Source organism: Hemibagrus wyckioides, linkage group LG01, assembly GCF_019097595.1.
Source record: "Hemibagrus wyckioides isolate EC202008001 linkage group LG01, SWU_Hwy_1.0, whole genome shotgun sequence".
NCBI classification, from domain to species: Eukaryota; Metazoa; Chordata; class Actinopteri; order Siluriformes; family Bagridae; genus Hemibagrus; species Hemibagrus wyckioides.
The window spans coordinates 23,702,425-23,730,215 of record NC_080710.1 but is presented as its reverse complement, the minus strand read 5'-3'; the positions used below and the strand labels follow the sequence as shown (position 1 = coordinate 23,730,215).

Here is a 27,791-nt window from a genome sequence, read left to right as displayed (position 1 = left end):
TAGTATATATACCATGCTATTAGATTATAACAGTACATCTGCATTAGATTTTAATTTTACTGATTAAAATCTGTAAAATTGTTTATGAAAGACCAGCAGAGGAAAGAACTCGAGATGTAGTGAAACAAAATGCTGCATTTAATGATTACAATCAAAAAAAGTTAAACATCATTCATTACATAGGAGAATGAATGCTGGAAACTTTATTGGCCATTATTACTGTTTAAGAAATACAATATACAAATTGATAATGATTTGGGAGTAAAGAGAAGGGTAGAAAAGAGATGAGGGGAGATGAGCGGTGAGAAAGTAAGGCTCAGTATTTCATAGGGGTTTGCTTGTAGTGGAGAAGAAGGGATGGCTGGAGGGAGAGAGAAAGAGAGAGATGAAGAGAGGAGTGCAGCTGAGGAGTCAGTGTATTTTCCAAAAGAATATTAAAAAAAAAAAATAGACAACAAAAATTAAAATGAAATGAAGTATAAAAAAGAAGGTTAAAAAGAAAAGTCAACATTTTGATGGAGGAAAACAGGCAGTTAGCCACTTCAAGTAGAGGGATTTCCCAGTGTCCAGTGTTGTGGTAAGGAGGTGGGGGTTGTGGGGAGTTCGGGTGGGGTAGTGGACTCCAAACAGACTTTTCTGGTGAACATTTATCATTAGCTGTGCTTAACTCTAACTGTTAAACCCAATCCAAACCCTCAAGCTGAACCCTGACACCTCGCCCTGACCCAAGCCAAAAATTCAAGTGTTCCCTTAACTAAAGGACTGATAGAAAGCGTTCTCCAGAAAGGTCCGTGTGTGTCCTCCAGTGGTCAGGACAGGCAGGGAGTGCGAATCTACATCAGCGAGCAGGGTGTCCGGCCCGGAGGGGCTCCCCCATCTATCTTCTCGGCTTCCAGGATTATCCTCTTGAACACCTCTACTGCAGTCTGACGAGAGGGACCGAGAGAGAAGCGGTTAGTCATGTCTTTAGGATTTAACTAAAGATAATGAATAAATAAGATTATACTATATATGATTGCACTACATCATTAGATATTTTTTAATGGACACAAAATGTGATGCGCCATGTGACTGGAGAGCAGGACCACTTCTGTTTCACTCCAAGCAGGCTAGAGGCAATACAGGTCAAAAAAATTCATAAAAACGTCCAAGATCTTCATTCAATCTTCTTTCATCCAAAATATGTCATCAAACACAATCAAACATAACTTTAACAAAACCATTTATGATGTAGTTTCATTATAGATAGAAAATTCTAATTAAAGGCATATTAATTTATCTCTTCCATGTCACTCATGTTAGACCTTTCTCCCCGAGGCAATCTCAATAAAAATATCTTACAGTCTATGGCCTTCAATTACTAATCATCCCTGCAAAGGGAGATTTTAGGTATCTTAAAAGGGAACCAATTATCTTTATTAAATAGGCCAAAAATAAAACTAGTGGTTTTTTTTTTGGTCTGTCTTGTGGACAGCCGGCTCGGAGAGAAAGTAGCCGTGTCCTCATCTTGGAGTTGGATGGAAACTGGGGATCTGATATTCAATTAGGAGCTTCCACACTGTCTGCCTCTGTGGAGTTAGTGGATCTCCAGGGAGATGCTGCAGCTCAGAATGATGCCCGTGTGGACAGGAGGAGAGCACTACAGATGACCGCCTCTGCTTATATGTTTGAGCTTTTGTAATGCCACAGGGCCAAAGGGCAAACTGAGATTAAGGCACTGTCACTCTTATGCAACTGGAAAGATGTCAGGGGAACTGTCATAATGAAAAAAAGTCCAAACTAATTTTCTTTTCTTTTAACATAGCTCAACAGTGTTAAGTTCTAAGACTCGTCAAAAGCACAGGATATTACGTGTATAATATCTGAACTGCAGGGCTGGCAAATCCCTTTAAGTGCAGATATTAATGGATATTAATTATACTAACCACAAACACAGCAAATCATAGCAGTAGCATTAAACTAGGCACTTAGACCACATACTTTCAATCAACAAGGAACGGCAACATAATTGTTTTTTCTCCCTAAATTATACACTATATGACCAAGATACATATGACCATCATACCCACATGCTTGTTGAACATCCAGTTCTGAAAGCATGCTCATTAATATTGAATCGATTTGATCTTCTAGGAAAGCTTCCCACTAGAGATTTTAGAGCGTGGCTGTGGGGATTTGTGTTCATTCAGCCATATGAACATTAGTGAGATTGGTGCTGATGTTGGATGAAGAGGTCTGGGTGCAGTAAAGTGTTCCAGTTCATCTCAAAGGTTTTCAGAGTGGGTTGAGGTCAGGGTTGTGGTCAGGACCCTTGAGCTCTTCCACAACAACCATGGAAAACCATGTCATGCTGGAACAGGTTTGGGCCTGTTAGTTCCAGTGAAGGGAAACAATCTGCCATCTTCAACTCATCTTCACGCACAATCTTCTTTATTATTTTAAATGATATGTGCACTAACAAAAACGGTGAAGTTACAGAACCTAAATAAGGCTTTATAAATAAAACACTATTTGAAATTTAGACACAAAAAAAAAAGTGAGATCCCAAAACGTCATGGTAATGTCATCTTGTATCAGTATTAGGAATATAAAACAAATGTGATTTATTTATACAGAACTAATTTGACTACATCAAAAACAAACAGACAAAAAAAACAATGTCAGCTAAAGAAAAAGAGTATCAATTATTATTATTATGGCTTTGCGTATACAATGTAATTCTGAATAGTATTTGACCAGTGAAATATGTTCAGACAACCATGCCATGCTTATTAAACCACACAGACTCTGATAGTAAAATAATACGAGAAACCTGAGCACTCAGTCACATGACCATCCATACTCTCATCCGTAGATCATAATCTCATCCATACGTCCATACTCTCCACTCCAGGTACTCGTTCTCCCTCCGCAGTGCATCTCATAATGCCAACACATGACCTCATTGCCATGGCAACTGTGTCGCAACCAATCCTTGCCCTACAAACTGACTCAGATAGCTCATATGCCCGAGAGTCACATACCACAGGAAGGGCTGATGCAGCCGTTAAGCACAGAGGAATAAACTCACTCTGGTTGAGAATCAGAAAAATCAGGAGTTCTTGCCTCCATTTGCTGAACTCGGTCCGGTAGAGCTATGTGCTCAGCAGGGGAGTGTGTGTCTTTTGAGTCAACAGTAAAAGATGAAGTTGAAACTGAGTTCAACTTTAAGCTGAATGTCTTCTAAAGATCATTAAAAGAACTTGAGTCCTGCCAGAGACCGCAGTATCTGAGAAAAGCACTACATCACTGAACGACAATGTAATATAGAGCATATGTGTGCTGAGGATAGCTTGTTACCTGGTTCTCTTTTGCAGAGGACTCCATGAACGCTGCATTCCATGATTCTGCCAACGCTTTGCCTTCTTCACAGCTGATGACACTAAAGGAGAAAAGTGTATATAATGTTAAGAGATTGTGATACTTATTGAACACTTTTCTGGCCACAAGCTTCTTGTGAAGGTTGTAATCAGGCTACAGACATTTCCGTGAATGTGTGCTTAAGCTTTCTGGAGAAAGATGGATTGGAAACTAGTTCCTGGAATCAGATTTTTAAAAGAACATTTTGAGTTTGGATATCAAGCAATATTAAACACAATAAATGAGCCAACATGATGCAAGCTTTTCTGGTCAGGCTCTGTCCAAAAATTTGTAGTAGTTGATTGTAAAATTAGCTAGAAGTCTTGGCACACTGGTCTTAGTCTTATGGCACACTGGAATAAGCCATTTTGTTGAACTATATAAAACTTGTACATGGTTGATTAACAATAAAGCTCTGTAATATCTAAGCATAATGCAGAGTTGTAGAACAGATCAGTTTTCTCTTACAGCATATGTACTGATAAATGACGCAAATATACATGTTTTTATACCGACTTTCTCTAAAAAAGAAAAAGGCATTCTTCTAAATTAATCAGTAGGCGTCAAGGAGCTGTAAAGCCACAGGGAACCTAAATTGTTGATTCCTACTAATGAGATCCTGTAAAAGATGTTAAATCAAGCCTGCTCATCAGAATACTAATTATGGTCAGGCAGTTCTGAGATCAGACTGATCAGCACTGTCAAATGGGTTTAAGCATTTCCATCTATTTTTATTTTATCTACATTGGGTTAAATGTGATCGTTATGCGATTTACTACATACCCAGCAACCTGCATGTGTATTCCACAAAAGGGACTATTTTATCATAGTAAAATGTAATATATTAATAATGAAATAAGAAGCTACACTATATTGCCAAAAGTTTTCGGACATCTGCATTTACATGTGCATGAATCTAATACAGAGTTGGCCAGCCGTTTGCAGCTATAACAGTTTCAACTCTTCTGGGAAGGCTTTCCACAAGGTTTAGGAATGTGTTTATGGGAATTTTTGACCAGTCCACTAGAATTGCATTTGTGAGGTCAGGCACTGATGTTGGATGAGAAGGCCCAGCTCACAGTCTCTGCTCTAATTCATCCCAAAAGTGTTCTATCAGGTTGAGATCAGGACTCTGTGCAGGTGAGTCAAGTTCCTCCACACCAAACTCACTCATCCATGTCTTTATGGACCTTGCTTTGTGCACTGGTGTACAGTCATGTTGGAACAGGAAGGAGTCATCCCCAAACTGTTCCCACAAAATTGGGAGCATGAAATTGTCCAAAATGTCTTGGTATGCATTAAGAGTTCCTTTCACTGGAACTAAGGGGCCGAGCCTAACCCCTGAATTCATTGATTTGGAGGGGTGTCCCAAAACTTTTGGCAATATAATGTATGTTTTTCAACATCTCTGCTATTGCTGTGAGTGTAGAAGTGGCTACTGTTCATGTTCCTACACTTCCTCAGCTGGGAGGCTGGTCTGCAGATTGGAGAGCAGATAAAGCTGAATGTACCAGTCAGTATGGGAGAGTGCCTATGCCTATTGACAGAACTCTAATGGAAGTATTGATCCTCTACGGCTTCTAGACTTCACACACACACACACAAAGATTTACACTACTGCTGACCTGCAGATGGACTGAGTTCACTAATCAGCAGCATATTACCATAACCTTTTCTGCTGTACACCATTTCTAGTACATTTAAGAAATAAACAGATCAGGCATAACATTACAAGCAGTGACAGGTGAAGTGAATAACACTGATTATCTCCTCATCACGGCACCTGTTAGTGGGTGGGATATATTAGGCAGCAAGTGAACATTTTGTCCTCAAAGTTGATGTGTTAGAAGCAGGAAAAATGGGCAAGTGTAAAGATTTGAGCGAGTTTGACAAGGGCCAGATTGTGATGGCTAGACCACTGGATCAGAGCATCTCCAAAACCGCAGCTCTTGTGGGGTGTTCCCGGTCTGCAGTGGTCAGTATCTATCAAAAGTGGTCCAAGGAAGGAACAGTGGTGAACCGGTGACAGGGTCATGGGCGGCCAAGGCTCATTGATGTACGTGGGGAGTGAAGGCTGGCCCGTGTGATCCGATCCAACAGACGAGCTACTGTTGCTCAAATTGCTGAAGAAGTTAATGCTGGTTCTGATAGAAAGGTGTCAGAATACACATGTGCATGACAGCTCCCCTGTTTTGGCAGCAAAAGGGGGACCAACGCAATATTAGTCAGGTGGTCATAATGTTATGCCTGGTTGATGTAACCTGAAGTATACAAATAAAAAAAAAAGAAAAAAAGAAAAGAAAATCAAGCGATGGACTACAAGATCAGAGTTAATCAGGATAAGCTCAACATTATTCCATTGTATGTATAACATAATGAAAAAACGATAGAAGGAGGGCTTTTCTATCCAAGGTTATAAAGACATGAGTGTCCCCTCAGAGCAACACTTTATCTGGTGTGACACTACAAACTTTGGGCATCTTTGCTCCAAGCCAGTAGTGTGACGGTGTTTCTCAGTCCATTTACAGCATCCTGAGAGACCTATTTAAACAGATAAACCACTCTGTCCTGTTCACTCATGCTGAACTGTATCCATGTGCACAAAGGGAAGCAAAGCATTGTCAGCTCTCCAAGCCTTTTACTTCCTACTCTAGTGCAAGAACCTAAACATTACATACTTATTCATATCGTTTGAATTTTAAAGTATAGCTTTTATATTTCTATGAATGTCAAGTGAGCAGACATTTTCATACCCTACATTCAACTTAAAAGTGCCTTTCACAGCATGCTGCCTTGAACTGCGGTAAGAAACCCCAGGCATTATGCAAAATGATCTAAATAGGCCTCTCTCTCTTTCTAACCGCCTCTGATCTCTTTATGCCAAAATAACTTGAAATTTGTTTTTGAACCCATTTCACCAAACAAACCCTTTTGCACATCACAATTTTTTTTTTTTTACACATCAGCTGTAAATGTACGGAGCCCTGCATTGATGTTAGGTAAAAGGATGGCTACAAATACTGAGAGCCAGGATATTATGTCTCTAGGGTGTTGCTGCTACACCATAGTAAGAACTATTTTCTCCTAAATAAACCATTCTTACAGATCTCTAGGTTACAGTAACAGCTTTACACACCTCTACTGTAAGCACCGCAAGCACTGTGTGCGTGAGAAAAAGAAATTCGAAGCACTGGTGCAGAATGTAAATTAGCCTTTACAACAGACTATCACAGGCTTCGCTAGAATAGGAATCACAGGCAGTTGTGCTCAGGGCAAACCAGCATGTGGGGCTTTATTGAAACGAGCTGTGTGATTTTCATAAGAGCATAAATGGAGAGGAAAAAATTTGGATGACTCAACTTGGTAAAGCACACCCTGTATTCTTTAATGTGGGGGAAATTTTCACCCATGCTTTCATATCCTGTGGAAAAGCATGCCTGGCCAAAGCACCATCAATTCTATTTCCTGTTTGTGTCTCTGTTGTAGTTCAGCTCTATGGAATGTTCAATAGTATGTCCCCTGAAGCATGACAATAACCCTTTCTGTAGTAAGGTTCTACTGTACACAAAGGTCTGCAAAAGTCTTATTCTCTAATAGATGGACCGCTGCAAACCTTTTCTCATCTGATTGCGTACCATCACAGTGTGTGTTCTGAGAGCTGACGACGTGACTTAGATTGACCCATTTATCCTCCTTGTTCTCTGCTGCTCACATCTCTACCCCTCCTATATGGCTCTGTGTGCTGATGACAAACTGAATCGCTAAGCTGGAGGACTGGAGTGATGCGAGGGTGATCTGGGAAAACAAGCTTGCTCTCACGGGGTTGCGCGAGTTGCAGCTCATCACATGCATTCATGATTGCAGCTCATCGTTTTTGCCACCAGATTGCAGTTACTTTACTACGCGTATTGTGTATTAGACAAGCTTAGTGTCCACTCATCACGTGAGAACATGTCACAGGTTCTTTAGAGAAGGCCATTTGAGCTGGCAGTGAGGAGAATATCTCCTAAAGAATAACGGTTTATCCTCTCTCATGTTTCACATGCATCACTTACCGCTCCATGTGGAGATCTTTTTTATTTCCCACCAGCATTATTGGTACTCTGTGTAACAGACAGAAAATGGCATGACCTCAGTTGGAAAAAAAGCACTAATCAGTCTCCATGTTGTCAAAATGTCCCTTTAAAGATGTGCAAAATATACTTACTGTACTTTCCCCACCATATCCAGCAATTTTTCATGAATAACTTTTACTACTTCGAAACTGCAAGAGAAAGAAAAAACGATTTAGTAAGAGCAGCTAGTGAAAATTCCTTCCAAACATTTAATGCTTCAATATTATTGAACAATACAAAATAATCCCTTGCATGTTTAATGGCACAATGGGGGGGTGGTCCAATTCTCTATTTGGTGCATGCCAATCTGCACTAATATGCAAGAAATTGAGCTTATTATGTCTAACTGGCATCAATAAAATCGAGCACATCTGAAAAAGTGTATGTTATTTAGTGTTGGTCAATCTATATAAACATCATATTGTAAATCCCACAATAAGCTCAAGCAGAAGGCGGGAGGCTTATATGATTCAGTGGGGGTCATTCAAGCGATTAATGTGTAGTAAATGGCAAAATGTCTGCAATCCCATTCGCTCCCATTAAAAATAATTCCACAGAGATCTCCATTTAGTTTGACGTTTCGCTTCTTTAATAGAGTTCAGATGCTCATATAACAGCGTGCTGTAAACGTTTCCTCCAGAGAGAATTTTGACTTCACTATAAAGCCTAGGGGACTGGGATATGTGACAGTTTTATGTGGAATGCAGTCGTGCCAGAGACTAGAAGTCTTTTCCAAACATGTGGCATTGGAAGAAATCTCTTCAGAGCTAGAGAACCAGTTTAAAGAAGCTTGTGTGAAGTTGTGATGACTGTGTCCTGTATCTTTCAGTACTGTCACCCAGACCATTTTGTGATTCAGCTACGGACAACTAATTTCGTACTCCAATACCTCCGCTAGCCACTGGATGAGAAGCCCAGCAGGAAGTGACATCTTCATCTGGTGCCCACTGGAAATAGTGCTGTTGCTACTCAGGTGGTTGGCGGTGCTGATCCGAGCTTGTTTTATTACATTTTATCATCGAGTTTGGGAGCTAGGTTTGAGAAGCCTGAAAGAGTCTGACTGGGAAAGCTATTCACTGAGGCTTCACTAAGTGCTTTGATTAAATCAGTGTCTTGAGAAAGTTTGATTCTCTATTAGTGGTGATAATGAAGGGTGGATACAGGAGAGGGTGATTGAAATAAGAGCAAAGAGGAGGTGAAAGAGGGATAGAGAAAGACGGAGAGGCAAGACATCTGTGCAGCAATACACTTCTACTTAATCTTAAAAACATATCCATGTCCTTCTTCCTATAGCATAATGTCTTGAGTAGCCCAAGAGTGGACAGATTATAAACACCTTAGCTATCCCTCCAGGCAATCTCTAATGTATGGGTTATCACATTTTAATTACCTTAAGCTGTATTAACTAGGTAAAAAGCAGCAATTAACATAGTATTTGACTCAACAAATGCAAGACTACCAGCGTCGGTGTCATATAGGAGGTTTTTGCACTGCACTCTATATTTTTTTGCCAATTTCCACGTTGGTCTTGAAACATGAGAATAATACATGAATAGAACTATATGGAGAATAATACATGGAGAAGAATACATGAATGGAAATATATGGAGCAACTGGAATGGGTTATGATTAAATAAACATCAAAAGAAAAGTTATTTTTTGTGAAAGAATTTCTCTCCTGGCTGTCTGAAGACTGAAGAAATGAGGCGCTTGTGACTTCTATCTGCAGCATACTGAACCTTCTTCCTTCTTCTTCCTACTGAACCTCCGGGCAACAAGGAGTTAAAAGAAAAATCCTAACAGTAAAATAAACCAGACACAGAATCTGCCTATCCCCTGCACTAGTGATGTGGCTATCGATTTGTCCACCCATGTAGTCCATTCAATAAGCCACTGCTTAAAAAGAAATAGAGGGATAAAATACTGAAAAGAAAATACTAATCAGGTAAAAGAAATTAACGTTCACATACAGGGTCAGGATTTGACAGCTTCACTAAACTGTACATGTTTCATTTTACACAGCAGTTAAGGTCTAAAAATCAATAACATGTCAACCTACCTTTTATTTGACGTAACAGAGTACACCAAAATGTAACCGTTGATGTCTATGGAATAGGTCTGAGGAAAAATGGAGTACTCATCCTGTGGAGGAAAACAAAATTAAGACAAATGAAAAAGGACAAGAACAGCTATCATATAAAGCCATCATATAAACCGAATGATTTATAAAATTATAACAAAAGGTTATATCTCTTTATAACCTAACACTATATAACAATCTTTCAACATAAATCCTCTGTATCTTACTAATACAACTGGTGTAAGAAGCAAAAGCCTGGATAAAGATGTGGTTGAGAAAACACAGACATCATTGTACAAGATGGAGGACAGGATTCAGACGCTCCATCCTCCCTCTTTGCAGTGCACTGCATATGCACAGAGCTTGTACACATCAAGCCATTTTCTTCCCAGCTCCGTCACTGGCTACTGCCTGCGTCACTGATTGTCTCTACAATGTGTGTGTGTGTGTGTGATTTGAGTTAGCAAATCAAACGTATCTGGACACCCTAATCATTCAGCAAGGCATTCAGAAAGCGTAAACTGGACCGATGTGCAATTTGGCATCATCTGATCACAGAGAACTGCAAATTCACTTCAAATTCTGAAAGGGCAAATAAAAAATAAAAATCATAATGAACTCCTGATTTTAAATGAAGCTGTGCATCATGGATAATCAGCTGAAGCATTCAGTCTGAATGCAGGAGTCACAGAGTGCACTTGCTATCAGAGCTTAATAACAGCAGTGTGACTCGCTCACTTGTGCTACTTCTATTCCAGCTCAACCACGCCTAATGGTATGTGTGTGTAGGTGTGAGTGTATATCTATTTATATATATGTATGTGTGTGTGTGTTCTACCTGCCCTGCTGTGTCGACCAGCTGCAGATGATACTCTTGGCCATTGACTGTGATCATTTTAGTAAACGCTGCAAGGGAAAGAAAAAAACAATAACGTTAAAGGAAGCCGGGGGAAAAAAAGTGCGTGTGAGTGAATGAGAGGTTTATACATGCTGCAGTCCTCAGCTTCTACTCCGTGGAGAATCGATACAAGGACAAATGGGGGTGGGAGGGTGGTGTGGTAGCAGGGAACAGAGAACAGTACCAGACCAGCGGCTTTTCAAAACATTCACTTCCTTTATAAGCTCTCTGTAACTGGCGTCTAAACTCACAACACAGTCGTGTCGTTCTTCATCACTGCAGCTGCCACAGAAACCTAGAATCGGAGGCAGACAGACGGTGATGCTAATTTTTTAGGACGTCGGTCTTAAGTCGAAGATGATGCCGTAGTACAGAAACCTAGATTTCACAAAATGGATGTGAGACCGAGCTAAATACAAGATTGGCATTGATACACACTAACATTGAGGTATTTGTAAGCCAAGGAGTACAGCTAATACATCAGCAGCACCTCACTGCAGCCTTGAAACTGTGTGGCCGAGATCTCATGGGGCTAAAAATCTAAGACACAGTCACACACAGCAATTTGAGGACGTGGAAGATCCCCGGGGACATGGGGAGCCGCCGAGCCGAGAAAGAAAATAGCTCAGCGTGGAGCCGGCACGCCTAGCACTATTACTCAAGCATTCAGACGCATTGAGAGCACAGTGCCTCTCCTACCACCCTCCTCCTTCTTCTTCTTCTTCTCCTCCTCCTCTTCCAAAGTCAAACAAGCAAGTAAAATCACCAAGGTAGGAGAGGAGAGGAGGAGGTCATTCGTCAGCAATAATAAAGTCACACTGTCGTCCAAATAAGCGAGGAATGAGCAGGGAGAGTGTTTCACGGCTTGAGGGCATGGAAAAGATAATCACATCTAGCTAAAGGACAATTAACTGCTTCACACTAGGTGCGTTTCCATCCGATGTTTGCCAAAGAGCACCAGCCACACGTTAGGGCTGGAAATCTTTAGAACCACTAAGATTCAATTTACACACGGATATTACCGGTAAATAATTTTCCCATCTAAATGCTTGCCAGAGGTGGGCAAAAAACAACTACACCTTCATGATTACAGAAAACAAGAATCATGCAAAATTTGACCAGGGACTTGAAATAATAACAAGATAATATTTAATTTGAGATTGTGTTTTAAACATTTTTAATGGACAATCTTTAAAGACATGCCAAATATTGCCAAGATGGAGGTCTGCCAAATATTACTCAGATGATCTTCAGAAGTGTCTCACGAGGCAGTGCTGGATAAGAAATCTTTTACCTCTGGCCTAGTAAAATTACTTAAGTGCCTTTTGTATGCTGGAGTCATTTCAGCCACTTTAACACCACACCTAATGCAGGTCAACTGGATAATTACAGTATCTGGGCATTTGCGTCAATTTTGTTGAACATACTGTAGAAAATACAGCAGTCGGTAGTTGATTGGCGGCAGGGGGTGGTGCCAAACCTGATCTTTCTGGGACTGGGAATGAAAAAATATATATAATATCACAACATTAAAGGTACAATTTGCAATATTTAAAAGTGGTCATTTTTATAATCGCACATTGCAATTGTATTTAGTTAATATATTGAATGCACTAAACACTGGTGTCGTTATTTCATTTCAGGGTTGTTTACATAGTTCTGGTCTAAGAATAAGCTCCACCCACACATAAAACAGAGCAGCTCAGTTTTCTCCCTTTTCCTTGAAAAGCAATTTGGATGCATACAGACTTTCCACCAAGGTCAATTTTGTAGAAAAGTAAGAGTAATTAATCCAGCAGCATTTGCCTTATGAGCTGCAAACGGCTCTAAAAATGACACTTTGCTCCTTTAACACAACTGTGATAGGCCTTTTTCTTAACTTGTTCCCTCCATCACCAAAGGCTACACCGAGCCGATTAGAAAGAAAGAATTCGATGTTCGGACTTCGGAGACAAAAGCTCAGGTTACGTTAAGCTGTTCGTGTGCGTGACACAGTTTCTAGCAGAGATTTCTGTGTCCTCTGTGCACCAGAGAGTCTCCGAGCTGAGCTGAACCTCGCTACGAAAACTGCAGCCTGCATGCTTCACTAACACACAGAGAAACCGATTAAATTACAGCAAGACATACTCCACAGCAGTCTAATATTCTACATACATCTAAGATCCCGGCCATACACTCTGCAAAAAATAACGTTCATATTTGAGATATATTACTCATTTATTGACGTATTGTTTACATGCTACCGCCTTCACAGTGATCTGGACTGAACCTAACTGAACACCCACAGGAGACTCTGAACAGCTAGCTGAAGTTTGCCTGATAGTTTGTTGTTTGGGATTGATACGAGACATACTGACTAATCTTTGCAGACTACCACATACAGCTATCATTAAACAGAATATTATTAAAAGGAAAACGTAATCCCAGCCCTGCTCATGTTTTCTATTGCAAGCTTCCATGATTGGCGGATAAAAATGAATTTGGCACAAATCTAAAGTGGAGAAGGTAGACATGCAAATAATCAAAATTATGATTATTATTATCCCATCATTTTTCCACAATTCCCACACACCAACTCAGAGAGGTGTGCAGTCAGCCAACCAGACCTTTTCAAACTGCCCATGCTGTCTTACAGCTCGACTTCTGTTAAACTCCACATGCTACTCTTGAGAGATCAGTGATCCTAACCTGTTCTGCTTTCTGGACCTGCCTAATCCACCCTGATGCCCTACTTCTGAATGGAGTTCTCATCCCTCGCTGCTGTTGAGGATGGCCTCACTGATGGACAGCCTAAAAATAAATGGGATTGCTGTGGATGATTCAACTTAAAAACCATGAAAATGATTTCGAACTGCAACTGGCACGAAACGGTTTTGCACTCAAGTCTCCAGCAGTGACTAGTTGATAACTTCAACAAGATTTTAACAAGACTTCAAGTCTTTTTTTGACATTTCAGTACACAGTTATAGAAGGAAAAGTATTTATAATCACACTTTTGGGCTGGTGGTAGCTCAAGTGGTAAAGGTTCTGGGTTGTTGATCGGGGTTCAATTCCCAGCACCGCCAAGCTGCCACTGCTGGGCAACTGTGCAAGGCCCTTAACCCTCTGTGCTCAAGGGGCACTGTATCATAGCTGCCCCTGCACTCTGACCCCCAACTTCCTTAGCTTGGACATGCAAAGAAAAGAATTCCACTGTGCTATAATGTATGTGTAGCGATAAAAAAGGCTTCTATCTGGCATCACACAGATGAGGTTTAGTTTCCCTTCTCAGTCTGGTTCCTCTCAAGGTTTCCTCTCCTAATATTAGGAAGTGCTACTGCTATTCACAAGGCAGACAGAATTAATTAATAATAATTCAATTCAATTCAATAATTTCTACACATCATGTCTATGTCATTCTTGGGCTTTTTTTATGATAAATGTTCAGGATGACCGCTACTTGGACGTCACTCTCTAAAGCCATCAGCACATCATTACCAAAAGGAATATCTGTCATGCTTCCTATACATTTCCAGAGACTTGCAGAATCTGTTCCATTTGAGCTGGTCTGGTGGGAAATAATGGTCCAACACTTCAGTAAGATAGCTGTTTTTTTTTTCTTATATATTTCCAAATGGAGCTCTCTTTATGGGGTTTGTGCGTAATATGCAACCACATACAGTTGGCACATTTACCTATAAAGCTAGGTTTCATTTCCATCAATCTATACTGAGTCCATGGTCTCCTAAGTGCAAGCGGTGTGTGTTTTTCCATTTCTGTTAAGATATAAAGGCTCTGAGTACTGACCAACACCTGATACTGATCTGATACTGACATCATTTAAGTAACTGACATCACCATGAGTGAAGTTCTGGTGCTGAGCATTAGTCTGAAGACAGTTTCTGTCCTGTAATGACATACAAGATCCATGATGAGTCAGTCAGCATGACATTAATGGTAAATAAAAAAATAAATAAATAGGTAAAGCTTTGAAATGAAAAATGTGTCAAATCTGATATAGGTCCTACCAGTATCTTTTAGAGCTTGTGAGAAAGTCTGAACAAAAAGCTCCTAAGGTTTGTATGATTTACTTGCAAAGGATGTGTTAATAAAACAAATAAATCAGTAGCTAAATATGGCCTGATTTTACCACTCACATTTTTCCATTTGGAGGAAGCCTAAAGAAACTGCACTACTCGTATCAAGTATCTCAGCACAAAAAGCTGGAGGCTCTCGGTTTCACTGTCTGGTATGTTTCGGTTGTTCTATGCTGGATAAAAATGTCATTGAGTAGACGGTGCCTGTGGCATAGGTAGATATGAGATGCCTCTTAAAAGTCGAGGTGTCAGCAATGAACAGTGCTTTGGCAGGCCCTTGCTGTACCGCTGCTGCCGAATCGCATGCAAAGAGCCGGCTGTGTAAGCGTCCTCTCTGCTCCCTAATGAGAAGTGGAAGTGCTGATTTTGAACAGAGTGTCACACTGCCATCACATTCACACTACAGCTTTCACTGAGGAACAGAGAACTGAAATCTACCTGGTGCCTCTCCAAAGATTCTCACACACAATCACATCATACAGCTGAAGGAGAGAAATGAGGTCTAATTGTCTAATTCTACTAATAGCCACACACACACACACACACACACAATGAAGCAGAGTGCAGTTACTTGACAGGGCCTCTCTCTGTCCCGGACTCCATCTCAGTCTGCTAGATTAATTGAATTGCACTTACTGTTTTCTATAGTCGGGTCATACGAGTCCACAAACTGGCCTTCCACAAACTGTATTGTCAAAGAGGACTTCCCTGCAATAAAAAAAAAAAAGAGAAATGTGAGAATGATAGACAGCATTATATTAACCGCATGCATCTATTACAGCACACTGCATTCACACATGGCCTAGAGAGAAACTATTTACAGCTCAACACATAAAATGTCAAGCATTCCTTAAAGACATCAGCATTAGTGACCCACTTCTTATTACTCCCTAGTAATTTTTCCATACAGACTCAACGTGCCGTTAATAGGCCAAAAGACGCAATTCACCTTAGATTTTTCCCCGTTTCAGGAGATCTATGATAAGTGGACTTTAAATATTTATTTACTATGTACGGAATAAAATACAATGGGAAAATGCTGTTATGGGGTGGTGGTAGCTGAAGTTGTTAAGACTCTGGGTTGTTGAAAGGAAGATCAGGGCTCAAGCCCCAGCACCGCCAAGCTGTCACCGTCAGGCCCTTGAGCAAGGCCCCCAGTCCATCCTGCTCCATGGCTGACCCTGTGCTCTGACCCCAGACCCCAAACCCCAAGGAATTTCACGGTGCAGTAATGTATGTGACAAATAAAGACAATTTAACTTAAAGCAGAGTTACTGTTGCCCCTTGAAAATATAACACCTCAATAACACCCCCCCAAAATGTTTTATTTCTCTTACACCAAAGCAATGTGCCATTTCTTATTTATTATGATAACATTAGCATACTTTATCTGTCTTGTGTCTAGGTTTTAAACAAAAATGTCCGTTAAATACGGTCATAACAAACACCACATATATTCTATAGCTGTTTAAAACGTTATATTTCTGAGTTCAGGGGTTCTGATTTTAGGTACAGATATCAACAAGGACAACCTCTGTGTGTGTGTAGTAGAGAAGTGTAGAACTGGAGTAGCAGCAGCACGAGATGTCCGAGCGCGTGGGCAGCCATGTACCGCAGCCTGTTGCTATAACAACCGCTCAATCCCGCCAGCATGTGTAAAATGCGAGCCCTCATTCAGAGGGAAAAGCCCAAAGGACGACGTGACTACTCGCACAGGAACACACAGCTCAGTGAGAGATGAAGCTAATTTTTACACTGCGCCTGAATGGATGCTGCTGGAATCTATTATCAGGTTATGTAACCACGATCGACCTCCAGATATTTCAGAGCTGAAAGACACAATGTTCTATAGAGTGTGAAGAGAATTCTAACAGAATGGAAAAATGGTGTCATGATATTTTTTTGAAGAATATATCGAATACAAGAAAGACAAATGAATGATTGTGGCTGTAATGATGGGATAATTGTTGAGAGATGGTGGAACTAGTTGAGCAGAGCTTAAAGATCTGAGTGAACATAGTACACTGCTGTGAGTGATGAGAGCTTTGAGGTAAGTGGGTGCTGGTCTGTTTTTGGCTTTGTAGGCAAGCATCAGTGATTTAAACCTGATGTGGGCAGCTACCAGAATCTGGTGGAGTGAGTACAGCAATGGAGTGGTGTGGGAATTGAACTTAAGAAGGTTCAAAACAAGTCGTGTAGCTGCATTTTGGATCGTATGTAGTTGGACTGCACTCAGAAGAAGACCTGCCAGAAGCGAGTTGCAGTAGTCCATAAAGAAAGTGACAAGAGGCTGAACAAGCACCTGAGTGGCCTGTGTGGATAAAAATGGCTGAATCTTTCTGATATTGTTACTGACAGGAGCATGTCAAGTTAGCAACATGTAAAGAAATGGTCAGCTGATTGTCTGTGGTTACCCCGAAAATTGTGCGCAGTGGCCAAAGGGAAGATCAGCGAGTTGTCCAGGGAGCTCACAAGATACTGACATGAAGATGAATCACCTGGCATGACCAACAGTTCAGTTTGTGATTATGTTTCAGCTAATGAGCTGCCCGCCATGATGATGTCTGCCAGAGATGCTGAAATCCGAGCTAAAGCAGTGGCGTCTGGAGGCGAGAGGGAGAAGATAATCTGAGTGTCACAGCATGGCAGTGGTATAAGAACCCATGTGAGGATTTCCAAAAGAACGAATATAGAGGGAGAAAAGAAGAGGACCAATTACTGAGCCATGTGGGACACCAGTAGAGAGTCACCTGATATGAACGACCTTCCAGGTAGGGACTACTGCCATACTGCTCCACGAATTCCAAGACTCATGAGGGTGGACAAAAGAGTCTTGTGGTTCACTGTGTCAAACACTACTAAAAGGTCAAGAAAGACGAGTATGATCTAGCATTATGTAGTGTCTCAGCGACAGCCAAAAGGGCAGCCTCTGTGGAATGTGCCACTTGAAAGCCAGACTGGTTGGGACCTTGGAGGTTGGAGAGATGGAGTGACAGTTGATTAGTGACAGCACATTCAGGGATTTTAGAAAGAAGGAAGTGATACCGGTCTAAAGTTGCTGATGTCTGAGGGTTCCAGAGCAGGTTTTTTTAGGATGGGAATAGCTCTAGCTTTCTTCAAGGTAGTTGGTACATGGTCTTGTAAGATGGTCTGGAGGTATTGTGGAAGAGATTGGACCCAGTGTCCAGGTAGTAAGATGCCAGGACAAGATGACTTGGAAAAATGTGCCAGTAAAAGAGAAGAGAATGTGTAATGTAAAGGTAATTGAGATAGAAGAGAAGGTCTGGTAGGTCTTTTAAATCTCCTTGTCATAGAAGCAGCAACGTCTTCTGCAGTCAGTGAGGACAGAGCAGGGGGAGCTGGAGGGTCAAGTATTGAAGAGAAGATGTGGAGCTTATGAGGACCTTCTGCAGAAATTTCCTTGTAGAAGGCAGTCTAAGCAGAAGTCACTTCTGAGGAGAATTTGGACAAGAGTGTGCGGGAAGATGCAAGAACTATGTCAAGTAATAATTTCTTTCACTTTCTCTATGCTGATCTTAATCCTCTCTGATTGCTGTGCAGCACATCCGATAGCCAAGAAACAAGGCAAGTAGACAGTTAGGAGAACTGGGTTCCCTTTTGAGTCTGGTTCCTCTCAAGGTTTCTTCCTCATACAATCTAAGGGAGTTTTTGCTTGCCACAGTCGCCTCAGGCTTGTTCACTAGGGATGATTTTGTCTTTTTGCACTATGTTTTTTGTTTCTTATGTTCTGTAAAGCTGCTTTGAGACAATGTTCATTGTTAAAAGTGCTATACAAAAATAAATTGAATTGAAATTGAATTGAGGAGACAGAGGACAGAGGAGAGCCATGGTTGAGGAAAGAGATGGAAGTGTGTGTAACCAAGTTCAAGGGTAGGGAGGAAAGGGAGTCAGGGTCAGGAAGAGACAAAAGGGTGCAGGAAGCTACAGAGGAAGGAGAGATAGAGTGGAAGTTATGATGGGCTAGAGAGAGATGTTGGGTGTAGGCAGGACAGGGAGAGTGATTCTGAAGAATACCAGGTGATGATTGGCGATGTGAAGTGGGGTATCAGTCATGTCTGTAGCTGGACAAGGACGAATGAAAACCAGATCCAGGGCATTTCCTCCCTCGTGTGTGGGAGAGCAGCCATTGAAGAGGAATGAAATTCAGAAGATGCAGAATGCAGGATGACACCAAATGTAAGACAGGTATGGGAAATAGGTAACATTTTCCACAATTGTGATTCACCTGGCAGGAAGAAAAGGTCTTTAAAAATGACACACTGCTCCTTTAATAGAAAGTATGAATCATACTCTACAATTCTGTATGACACTACAGTTGCTTCATTTATATAACGCCTTCTGAGACCGAAAGGTTTTGCAAGATAGCTTTACACAACATAAACAAGGAATATAGACGTCTGCAGGAGCTTTCCCGAACCCTCTTGGCTTTAATGAAGACGCATGGAAATTAAAGTATGGTACCAGCTATAAATAGGCACAGCGACAGAGTGGGTAGGGAGGATCACAGAGCTCTGAATGCACAGTGCAGGAAAAAGAGCAGATGTGTGAGCGAGATTACACAAAAGAACACACAATAAAATAAACACACATGGAGCTAACGATGCTGAGATTCCTAAAACAAGTGAAACTTGCCTGAATTTCAAGAATCTCTAAAACAATCGATTGGTACAAACTTGATAGAATTCCTGAAAAGAGATCAGACAGCAGTCCATATTACAGCGCCAAAAGATGATTCATTTAGAAGAGCAAGTGGAAAAAAAATCAGAAAAGCTAGGTGGTCCTAAAACAGCATGTGCATGGTGAATTAATATATTCACACAAAAACAAAACTGACCACTGACGTTGGAGATGATATGGACAGGGTGGACCTACTGGCAGGAAAGCACATGCTTCTGAATGTGTGTGGTGGGAAAATCCATCAGACATGACAGTGATTATATTCCAAAAATTGGTTTCTCTGCCGATATCCGACTTCTCAGCTTTAACTAATAATCATCTCAACTTAATGCCATACATTTGAGGTCATATTTAATATATTTCATTTTTATTCACCTTATAGTTTCACATATATGGACTATATTATAGTCTTATATAATATTCTTCCTGCAAAAATCATGCTGGGAACCAGTTTAACAAACAAACAATTTAACAAACACTGAGGTGAAAGTCAAAGATGGGCTCAGATTGTTATTAAGAATGACCGGCCAGATACTGTGGCACTATAAGGTCAAAAGTGTGTGGACATCTGACCATCACAATCATGTGAGCTCGTTGAACATCCCATTACAGATTTAATTCCCCTATGCTGTCATAATAACGTCCACTCTTCTGAGAAGGCTTTCCACTAGATTTTGGAACAGTTGTGTAGAGTTGTTCATTCAGCCACAAGAGCATTGGTGAGATCAGGCACAGATGTTGAGTGAGGAGGTCTGGGTTGCAGTCGGTCTTCCAGTTCATCCCAAAGCGGTTGAGGTCAAGGTTCTGTGCAGGTCAGGGCTCTGTGGAATTCTTCCACACCAACCTTGGCAAACCATGTCTTCATGGACCTTGCTTTGTCAAACGGAAACTGTAAAGCTATAAAAGGACATTCTGTACAATTGTGCAATGTGTATTTCACACTATGACTCAACAGTTTAGGGAAGAGCCACAAATGGGTGTGATTATTAGATGACCACATACTTTCAGACAAAGACACAGAATTCCCAGAACTGACCAAAAGGTATGTGCCTTATTTATTTATTTATTTATTTTACTATGACTGGAATCTCACAGGGCAGCACTGTGGCTTAGTGGTTAGCACTGTTGCCTCACAGCAAAAAGGTCCTGGGTTCAAGTCCCGGGTTCGAACAGGCAGGGGCCTTTCTGTGTGGAGTTTGCATGTTCTCCCAGTGCCTGCGTGGGTGTACTCCGGTTTCCTCCCACAGTCCAAAAACACGTACATCAGGTTGATTGGTAATTCTAAATTGCCCATAGGATTGTCTGTCTATATGTGGCGACCTGTCCAGGGTGAACCCCTGCCTTTCACCCTATGTGTGCTGAGAGGCTCCAGCAGACCCCCGTGACCCTAATTAGGAATAAAGCAGGTATAGACAATGGATGTCATCTCACAGTGTCATGGTATTTTAAACAACAGCCCTGAATTAAAAAAAAAAAGAGTGCTATAAGTAAATACATTTAATTCATGGCTTACTGTTAAGCACTGATAGTATATCGATCCACTGAGCCGTTAATCCTGATATGGATATGAGATTGGCAACTCAGAACATTGCTTGTAAAGCTCATTAAGGTAATTGAGTATTTTTTTTTATGTTGGGTCTATGTGGACGTAAACAATTTGACAGAGCTCATAAAGCACAAAATCTGAAAAGAAATTCAAACAAGGAAACATATAAGGCAACTCCAGGTAAAATACTAAACTACAGAATTCCAGCAGTTATCTAGCACAAATAAAGTATTAAATACTTTCACTTTAGTCATGACTTCTTCAGCTTTTGGACTTGGATATTGACTGTCAGCCAAATATGTATTTCCATATTAAGAAAATGTCAACATTTCCCAATGTGCAGGGTTTTCCCAGACAACCCCACACTCGGCAAGACTCCCAGCTCCACTGTCTTCAGTTCGACCCTGAGCTGGTGTTACTGTCTGTGTGGAGTTTTATAGGTTCTTCCTGTGGGTTTTTTCCCTTTCTTCTCAATTCCCAAAAATATGCTGGAAGCCGGACTGACTATTCTAAATTGGCCACAGGTGTAAAGGAGTGTGTGAATGTGTATGCGAATGGCACGCTATTATCCACCTTACACTCAGCGTTACTAGGATACTGACCAGGATGCAGTGTGACACTTTCTAAATGTGTTGTTGAATGCATATGGATGAAAATGTTCCACTTTACAGGATGGCAGAGGCCAACAGTAACTGCACCTTGCAGAGAACCGAAATCAAGCTTCTATAACAGCTACATATCAATGTCGCAGATTCAACAGTGCTATTTTAAAAAAGGAGCATGGTAATAAAGCTTGTGATTTTTTCAGCAGACATTGGTACCGGTCCTCCGCTTTATATGATTCTCCAGCTCACATCACATACACTATATTACCAAAAGTATTCGCTCACCTGCCTTGACTCACATATGAACTTAAGTGACATCCCATTCCTAATCCATAGGGTTCAATATGACGTCGGTCCACCCTTTGCAGCTATAACAGCTTCAACTCTTCTGGGAAGGCTGTCCACAAGGTTTAGGAGTGTGTTTATGGGAATTTTTGACCATTCTTCCAGAAGTGCATTTGTGAGGTCACACACTGATGTTGGACGAGAAGGCCTGGCTCTCAGTCTCCGCTCTAATTCATCCCAAAGGTGTTCTATCGGGTTGAGGTCAGGACTCTGTGCAGGCCAGTCAAGTTCATCCACACCAGACTCTGTCATCCATGTCTTTATGGACCTTGCTTTGTGCACTGGAGCACAGTCATGTTGGAAGAGGAAGGGGCCAGCTCCAAACTGTTCCCACAAAGTTGGGAGCATGGAATTCTCCAAAATGTCTTGGTATGCTGAAGCATTCAGAGTTCCTTTCACTGGAACTAAGGGGCCAAGCCCAACCCCTGAAAAACAACCCCACACCATAATCCCCCCTCCACCAAACTTTACACTTGGCACAATGCAGTCAGACAAGTACCGTTCTCCTGGCAACCGCCAAACCCAGACTCGTCCATCAGATTGCCAGATGGAGAAGCGCGATTGGTCACTCCAGAGAACGCGTCTCCACTGCTCTAGAGTCCAGTGGCGGCGTGCTTTACACCACTGCATCCGACGCTTTGCATTGCACTTGGTGATGTATGGCTTGGATGCAGCTGCTCGGCCATGGAAACCCATTCCATGAAGCTCTCTGCGCACTGTTCTTCAGCTAATCTGAAGGCCACATGAAGTTTGGAGGTCTGTAGCGATTGACTCTGCAGAAAGTTGGCGACCTCTTCGCACTATGCGCCTCAGCATCCGCTGACCCCGCTCCGTCAGTTTACGTGGCCTACCACTTCGTGGCTGAGTTGCTGTCGTTCCCAAACACTTCCACGTTCTTATAATACAGCTGACAGTTGACTGTGGAATATTTAGGAGCGAGGAAATTTCACGACTGGATTTGTTGCACAGGTGGCATCCTATCACAGTTCCACGCTGGAATTCACTGAGCTCCTGAGAGCGACCCATTCTTTCACAAATGTTTGTAAAAACAGTCTGCATGCCTAGGTGCTTGATTTTATACACCTGTGGCCATGGAAGTGATTGGAACACCTGATTCTGATTATTTGGATGGGTGAGCGAATACTTTTGGCAATATAGTGTATCTTGGTTTAGTCAATTTATACTTCTGTGCTTGTATGTTCCAATGACTGATCCCCATTATTTACTGTGACCATTTTTTTTGCTTGCTGATTCACTCCCTATCCCTTTTCTGTAAATTTCCCTTTGGGATGAATAAAGTATCTATCTATCTATCTATCTATCTATCTATCTATCTATCAATCACATCTGGACACAGCAGGAGAATTCACCTTGGATAGTACACCAGTCCACTGCCATTCGGTTATACCTAGGACAACCTAGCATAGCCAATCCACCTCCCTGCCTCTTTATGGAAATCCATTCAGGGAAGAATGTGAGAACGTCCAAAACCAGGACTCTGGAGCTGCGACACAGTCATTCTACCCACCTCACCACCATGACACTTCTTTGAACTCTGTAACACCTACACAGGGTCACAGGGAGCCTGGAGCATATCCCTGGGGATAACCCCAATCTATTGTAGAATCACATCTACACTCATGCCAATCATCCTACAACATGTCTTTGGAGTGTGGGAGGAAACCGGCGTACAACCCCTAAAGCAGAAGGAGAACAACCCCTATAGAGAAGGTTTGATTCCCACCTCATGCACCAGGTTGCAGAGGTGGGAATCGAACCCCAGCGACCCAGAGGCGCTAGGCAATCATGCTAACCACCACCATGCCAACGATTATTTCCCAAATAACTATCATCGAGTGCTTTATTATTAGTGCGTGTTCTTGATAGTAATTTTAGTTTGCAAATAGTACAGCGCCACCACCAGGTACGCATTTCTTTAAGAATATCATTGTCTCTATAAATGATAAAATTGCATTCGTTTTGATATGCAAATGAGCGCGACAACGTCATGAATATGCAAATGACGTCACCTGGCGACTCCTTACAACTTTTCGAGCAGGATCGGAATCTATTTAATCTCACTGAAACACTGCTCCTCACTCCCTGGGCAAATCTCACGCATTCAGTAGGCTAAAATCTGATCTGATCACACCTTTATACACCAGTTCAACACCGAGAGATCCGAGAACATCTCCTGCTTGACAAGCAGCATTAGCACTACTTGCACCTGATGCCTTCTGCAGGAGTGATGAATGAAGATTTACGTCATGCTACTTTTATTGTCTTATTATTTTTTGGGTATATTCTACGTATTAAATAAACATACAAAAGAAGAGGAATGAAACACACACATTTCCACGCAAGGTCACGAGCATCATCGCATCCCAAGTTATTTTAGGAATGTACCATTTCTTCACTCTCTCTCTCTCTCTCTCTCTCTCTCTCACTCTCTCTCTCTCTCTCTCTCCCTCCCTCCCTCTCTCTCTCTCACACACACACACACACACACACACTAAGGCAAAACTAGCCACAATAGCCATAATCCCTAATAGTAGCTATAACCATTACATCAAAAATCATTTCAATGCTTGATATATACATATAGAAGTTTGTTTATCTCTTTAGCTCTGTCTGGAGGCAGTGAACTCTTCAATGAGATGACACAGACACACACACACTGCAGACATGATTTAACCGTGCGTAAGCCGACGTTAGCAAAACATAAGTGACACTTAGCCACGTTCCCCATCCAGCTAGCCCAGGTGCAGAGTCAGAGTCAGAGTCAGGCCGGATATCCGACCCTCATCAGCAGCAGCAGTGAGCTCGTCTCCACTTACCCACGGATCTGTAACCCAGCACGGCGATTTTTCGAGATTTGGGCTGCGGCATCTTTATTTTCCCCTAATCAACGACACCACACCAAAATCGACATAAAGAAGCGCTTTCGCTTGACCAGCACACGCTTTTACATTTACTCGAGCTGACACGTCGATGCGAAGCCTCGCGATAAAGAAATAAACGTGCGGTTCGTCCAAACTGCGCGAATTTCTAACAATTTAACGGGAAAAGTAGTCGAGCATCTGTATCCCTCTCTGCGTCACTGCCCAAAGCAATCCAGTGTGAATTATTCAGGAATGCCGTTCTGTGATTGGTTGGGCGAACCCTGAGAGGCGGGACTTAGCCCTTTCTTCGCATTACGATTGGAGCAGGTTCTCTCCTCGTTTCCATTAACGATTCATTCATTGGCTACTCGGAGTTGTCATTGATACACTACAGTGGTCTGTACATCAATAAACGTACACAGGGAGTAACTTATCTATTTTTTTTAAAAATATATATTTTTATTATTGATTAAACTAGGATCGAGTATTTTTTTTTCTTTTTTCACATTTGATTTTATAGCAAAGATTAAAATGTGAAAAAAAAATCCCACATAATATAAAATTAACCGTGAATCCTGTCCACCGTAAAAGGGTCATTGAGTACAGTGTTTTTAACCCTTTAGTGTACAGACTGGTAGAATAACGTTATAGCGGATTGTACAAAGCTTTTATTTCGCATTCATTTTTTTGTGTGTTTATTACTGAGTTTATTTACTGAGCTTATTGTACCCCCCAAAATAACATCAAGCACGTCGAAAAAAATACATTTATTTATGCTGCAGTGTATAGTACACCAAAACCAATAATTTAATATATAAATCTTTAAAAGATGTCGTTTAGAATGTGAACTGGTGTCTGCTGCCATCTAGTGGATGTTGTCTAACATTTATTTCTTTTTCAGGTGATAGATAGATAGATAGATAGATAGATAGATAGACTTATATATATATATAATATATATATATATATATATATATATATATATATATATATATATATACACACCGGCCAGGCATAACATTATGGCCACCTGCCTAATATTGTGTTGGTCCCCCTTTTTCTGCCAAAACAGCCCTGACCCGTCATGCACTGTGTATTCTGACACCTTTCTATCAGAACCAGCATTAACTTCTTCAGCAATTTGAGCAACAGTAACTTGTCTGTTGGATCGGATCACACAGACTAGCCTTCACTCCCCACGTGCATCAATGAGCCTTGGCCGTCCATGACCCTGTCGCCGGTTTACCACGGTTCCTTCCTTGGACCACTTTTGATAGATACTGACCACTAAAAGCTGCAGTTTTGGAGATGCTCTGATCCAGTGGTCTAGCCATCACAATTTGGTCCTTGTCAAACTCGGTCAAATCCTTACGCTTGCCCATTTTTCCTGCTTCTAACACATCAACTCTGAGGACAAAATGTTCACTTGCTGTATAATATATCCCACCCACTAACAGGTGCCATGATGAGGAGATAATCAGTGTTATTCACTTCACCTCTCAGTGCTCATAGTGTTATGCCTGTTCGGGATATATATATATACACTATATTGCCAAAAGTATTCGCTCACCCATCCAAATAATCAGAATCAGGTGTTCCAATCACTTCCATGGCCACAGGTGTATAAAATCAAGCACCTAGGCATGCAGACTGTGATAGGATGCCACCTGTGCAACAAATCCAGTCGTGAAATTTCCTCACTCCTAAATATTCCACAGTCAACTGTCAGCTGTATTATAAGAACGTGGAAGTGTTTGGGAACGACAGCAACTCAGCCACGAAGTGGTAGGCCACGTAAACTGATGGAGCGGGGTCAGCGGATGCTGAGGCGCATAGTGCGAAGAGGTCGCCAACTTTCTGCAGAGTCAATCGCTACAGACCTCCAAACTTCATGTGGCCTTCAGATTAGCTGAAGAACAGTGCGCAGAGAGCTTCATGGAATGGGTTTCCATGGCCGAGCAGCTGCATCCAAGCCATACATCACCAACTGCAACGCAAAGCGTCGGATGCAGTGGTGTAAAGCACGCCGCCACTGGACTCTAGAGCAGTGGAGACGCGTTCTCTGGAGTGACGAATCGCGCTTCTTCATCTGGCAATCTGATGGACGAGTCTGGGTTTGGCGGTTGCCAGGAGAACGGTACTTGTCTGACTGCATTGTGCCAAGTGTAAAGTTTGGTGGAGGGGGGATTATGGTGTGGGGTTGTTTTTCAGGAGCTGGGCTTGGCCCCTTAGTTCCAGTGAAAGGAACTCTGAATGCTTCAGCATACCAAGACATTTTGGACAATTCCATGCTCCCAACTTTGTGGGAACAGTTTGGAGCTGGCCCCTTCCTCTTCCAACATGACTGTGCACCAGTGCACAAAGCAAGGTCCATAAAGACATGGATGACAGAGTCTGGTGTGGATGAACTTGACTGGCCTGCACAGAGTCCTGACCTCAACCCCATAGAACACCTTTGGGATGAATTAGAGCGGAGACTGAGAGCCAGGCCTTCTCGTCCAACATCAGTGTGTGACCTCACAAATGCGCTTCTGGAAGAATGGTCAAAAATTCCCATAAACACACTCCTAAACCTTGTGGACAGCCTTCCCAGAAGAGTTGAAGCTGTTATAGCTGCAAAGGGTGGACCGACGTCATATTGAACCCTATGGATTAGGAATGGGATGTCACTTAAGTTCATATGCGAGTCAAGGCAGGTGAGCGAATACTTTTGGCAATATAGTGTGTATATATATATATATATATATAATTGGAATTTACCAGTAGAGGTTGGTTGCAGAGGGTTTGCTGGGCAGCCCTTGGGCTGCTGGGGATTGGGGGGATGGCCAGGAGACAGCTGGTAGGCAAGGTCACTGAACAGGCCGAAAAAGCATCTCAGTGGATTTGGATACAGCGGGAGGTGCAGTGGCAGAGCCAACCTGTAGAAGGATGAATTATGATATAGAGTTGGGTGGTGGTCAGCAGGGGTGTCATGGCCTTAAATCGATGAAACACCAAGGAAGGGGGGGTGCCCATCTGATGACCGGCTGTAACTACCAACCCTGTACAGTTGAGGGAAGTAGCCAACTTTGATCTGGTGCTTGAAAGGAGGAGAGAAGGAAAGGAGAAGCGAAGCCACTGGATCACAGGGTTGAGTACCTGTAAAGG

The 27,791-nt window shown here is 41.8% G+C and overlaps 1 protein-coding gene across 1 annotated transcript; it reads right to left on the bottom strand.

The window, feature by feature from the left end:
• Positions 1 to 120: 120 nt before the first annotated feature.
• On the bottom strand, positions 121 to 24,877 carry rheb (Ras homolog, mTORC1 binding). The gene is made up of 8 exons (XM_058392371.1): positions 24,600 to 24,877; positions 15,205 to 15,276; positions 10,433 to 10,500; positions 9,574 to 9,656; positions 7,607 to 7,663; positions 7,455 to 7,502; positions 3,340 to 3,421; positions 121 to 926 (listed from the first exon to the last, which is right to left on the bottom strand). The coding sequence occupies exons 1-8, from the start codon at positions 24,649 to 24,651 to the stop codon at positions 834 to 836; spliced, it is 555 nt and encodes a 184-aa protein (XP_058248354.1). The 5' UTR covers positions 24,652 to 24,877; the 3' UTR covers positions 121 to 833.
• Between the last annotated feature and the right edge of the window lie 2,914 nt (positions 24,878 to 27,791).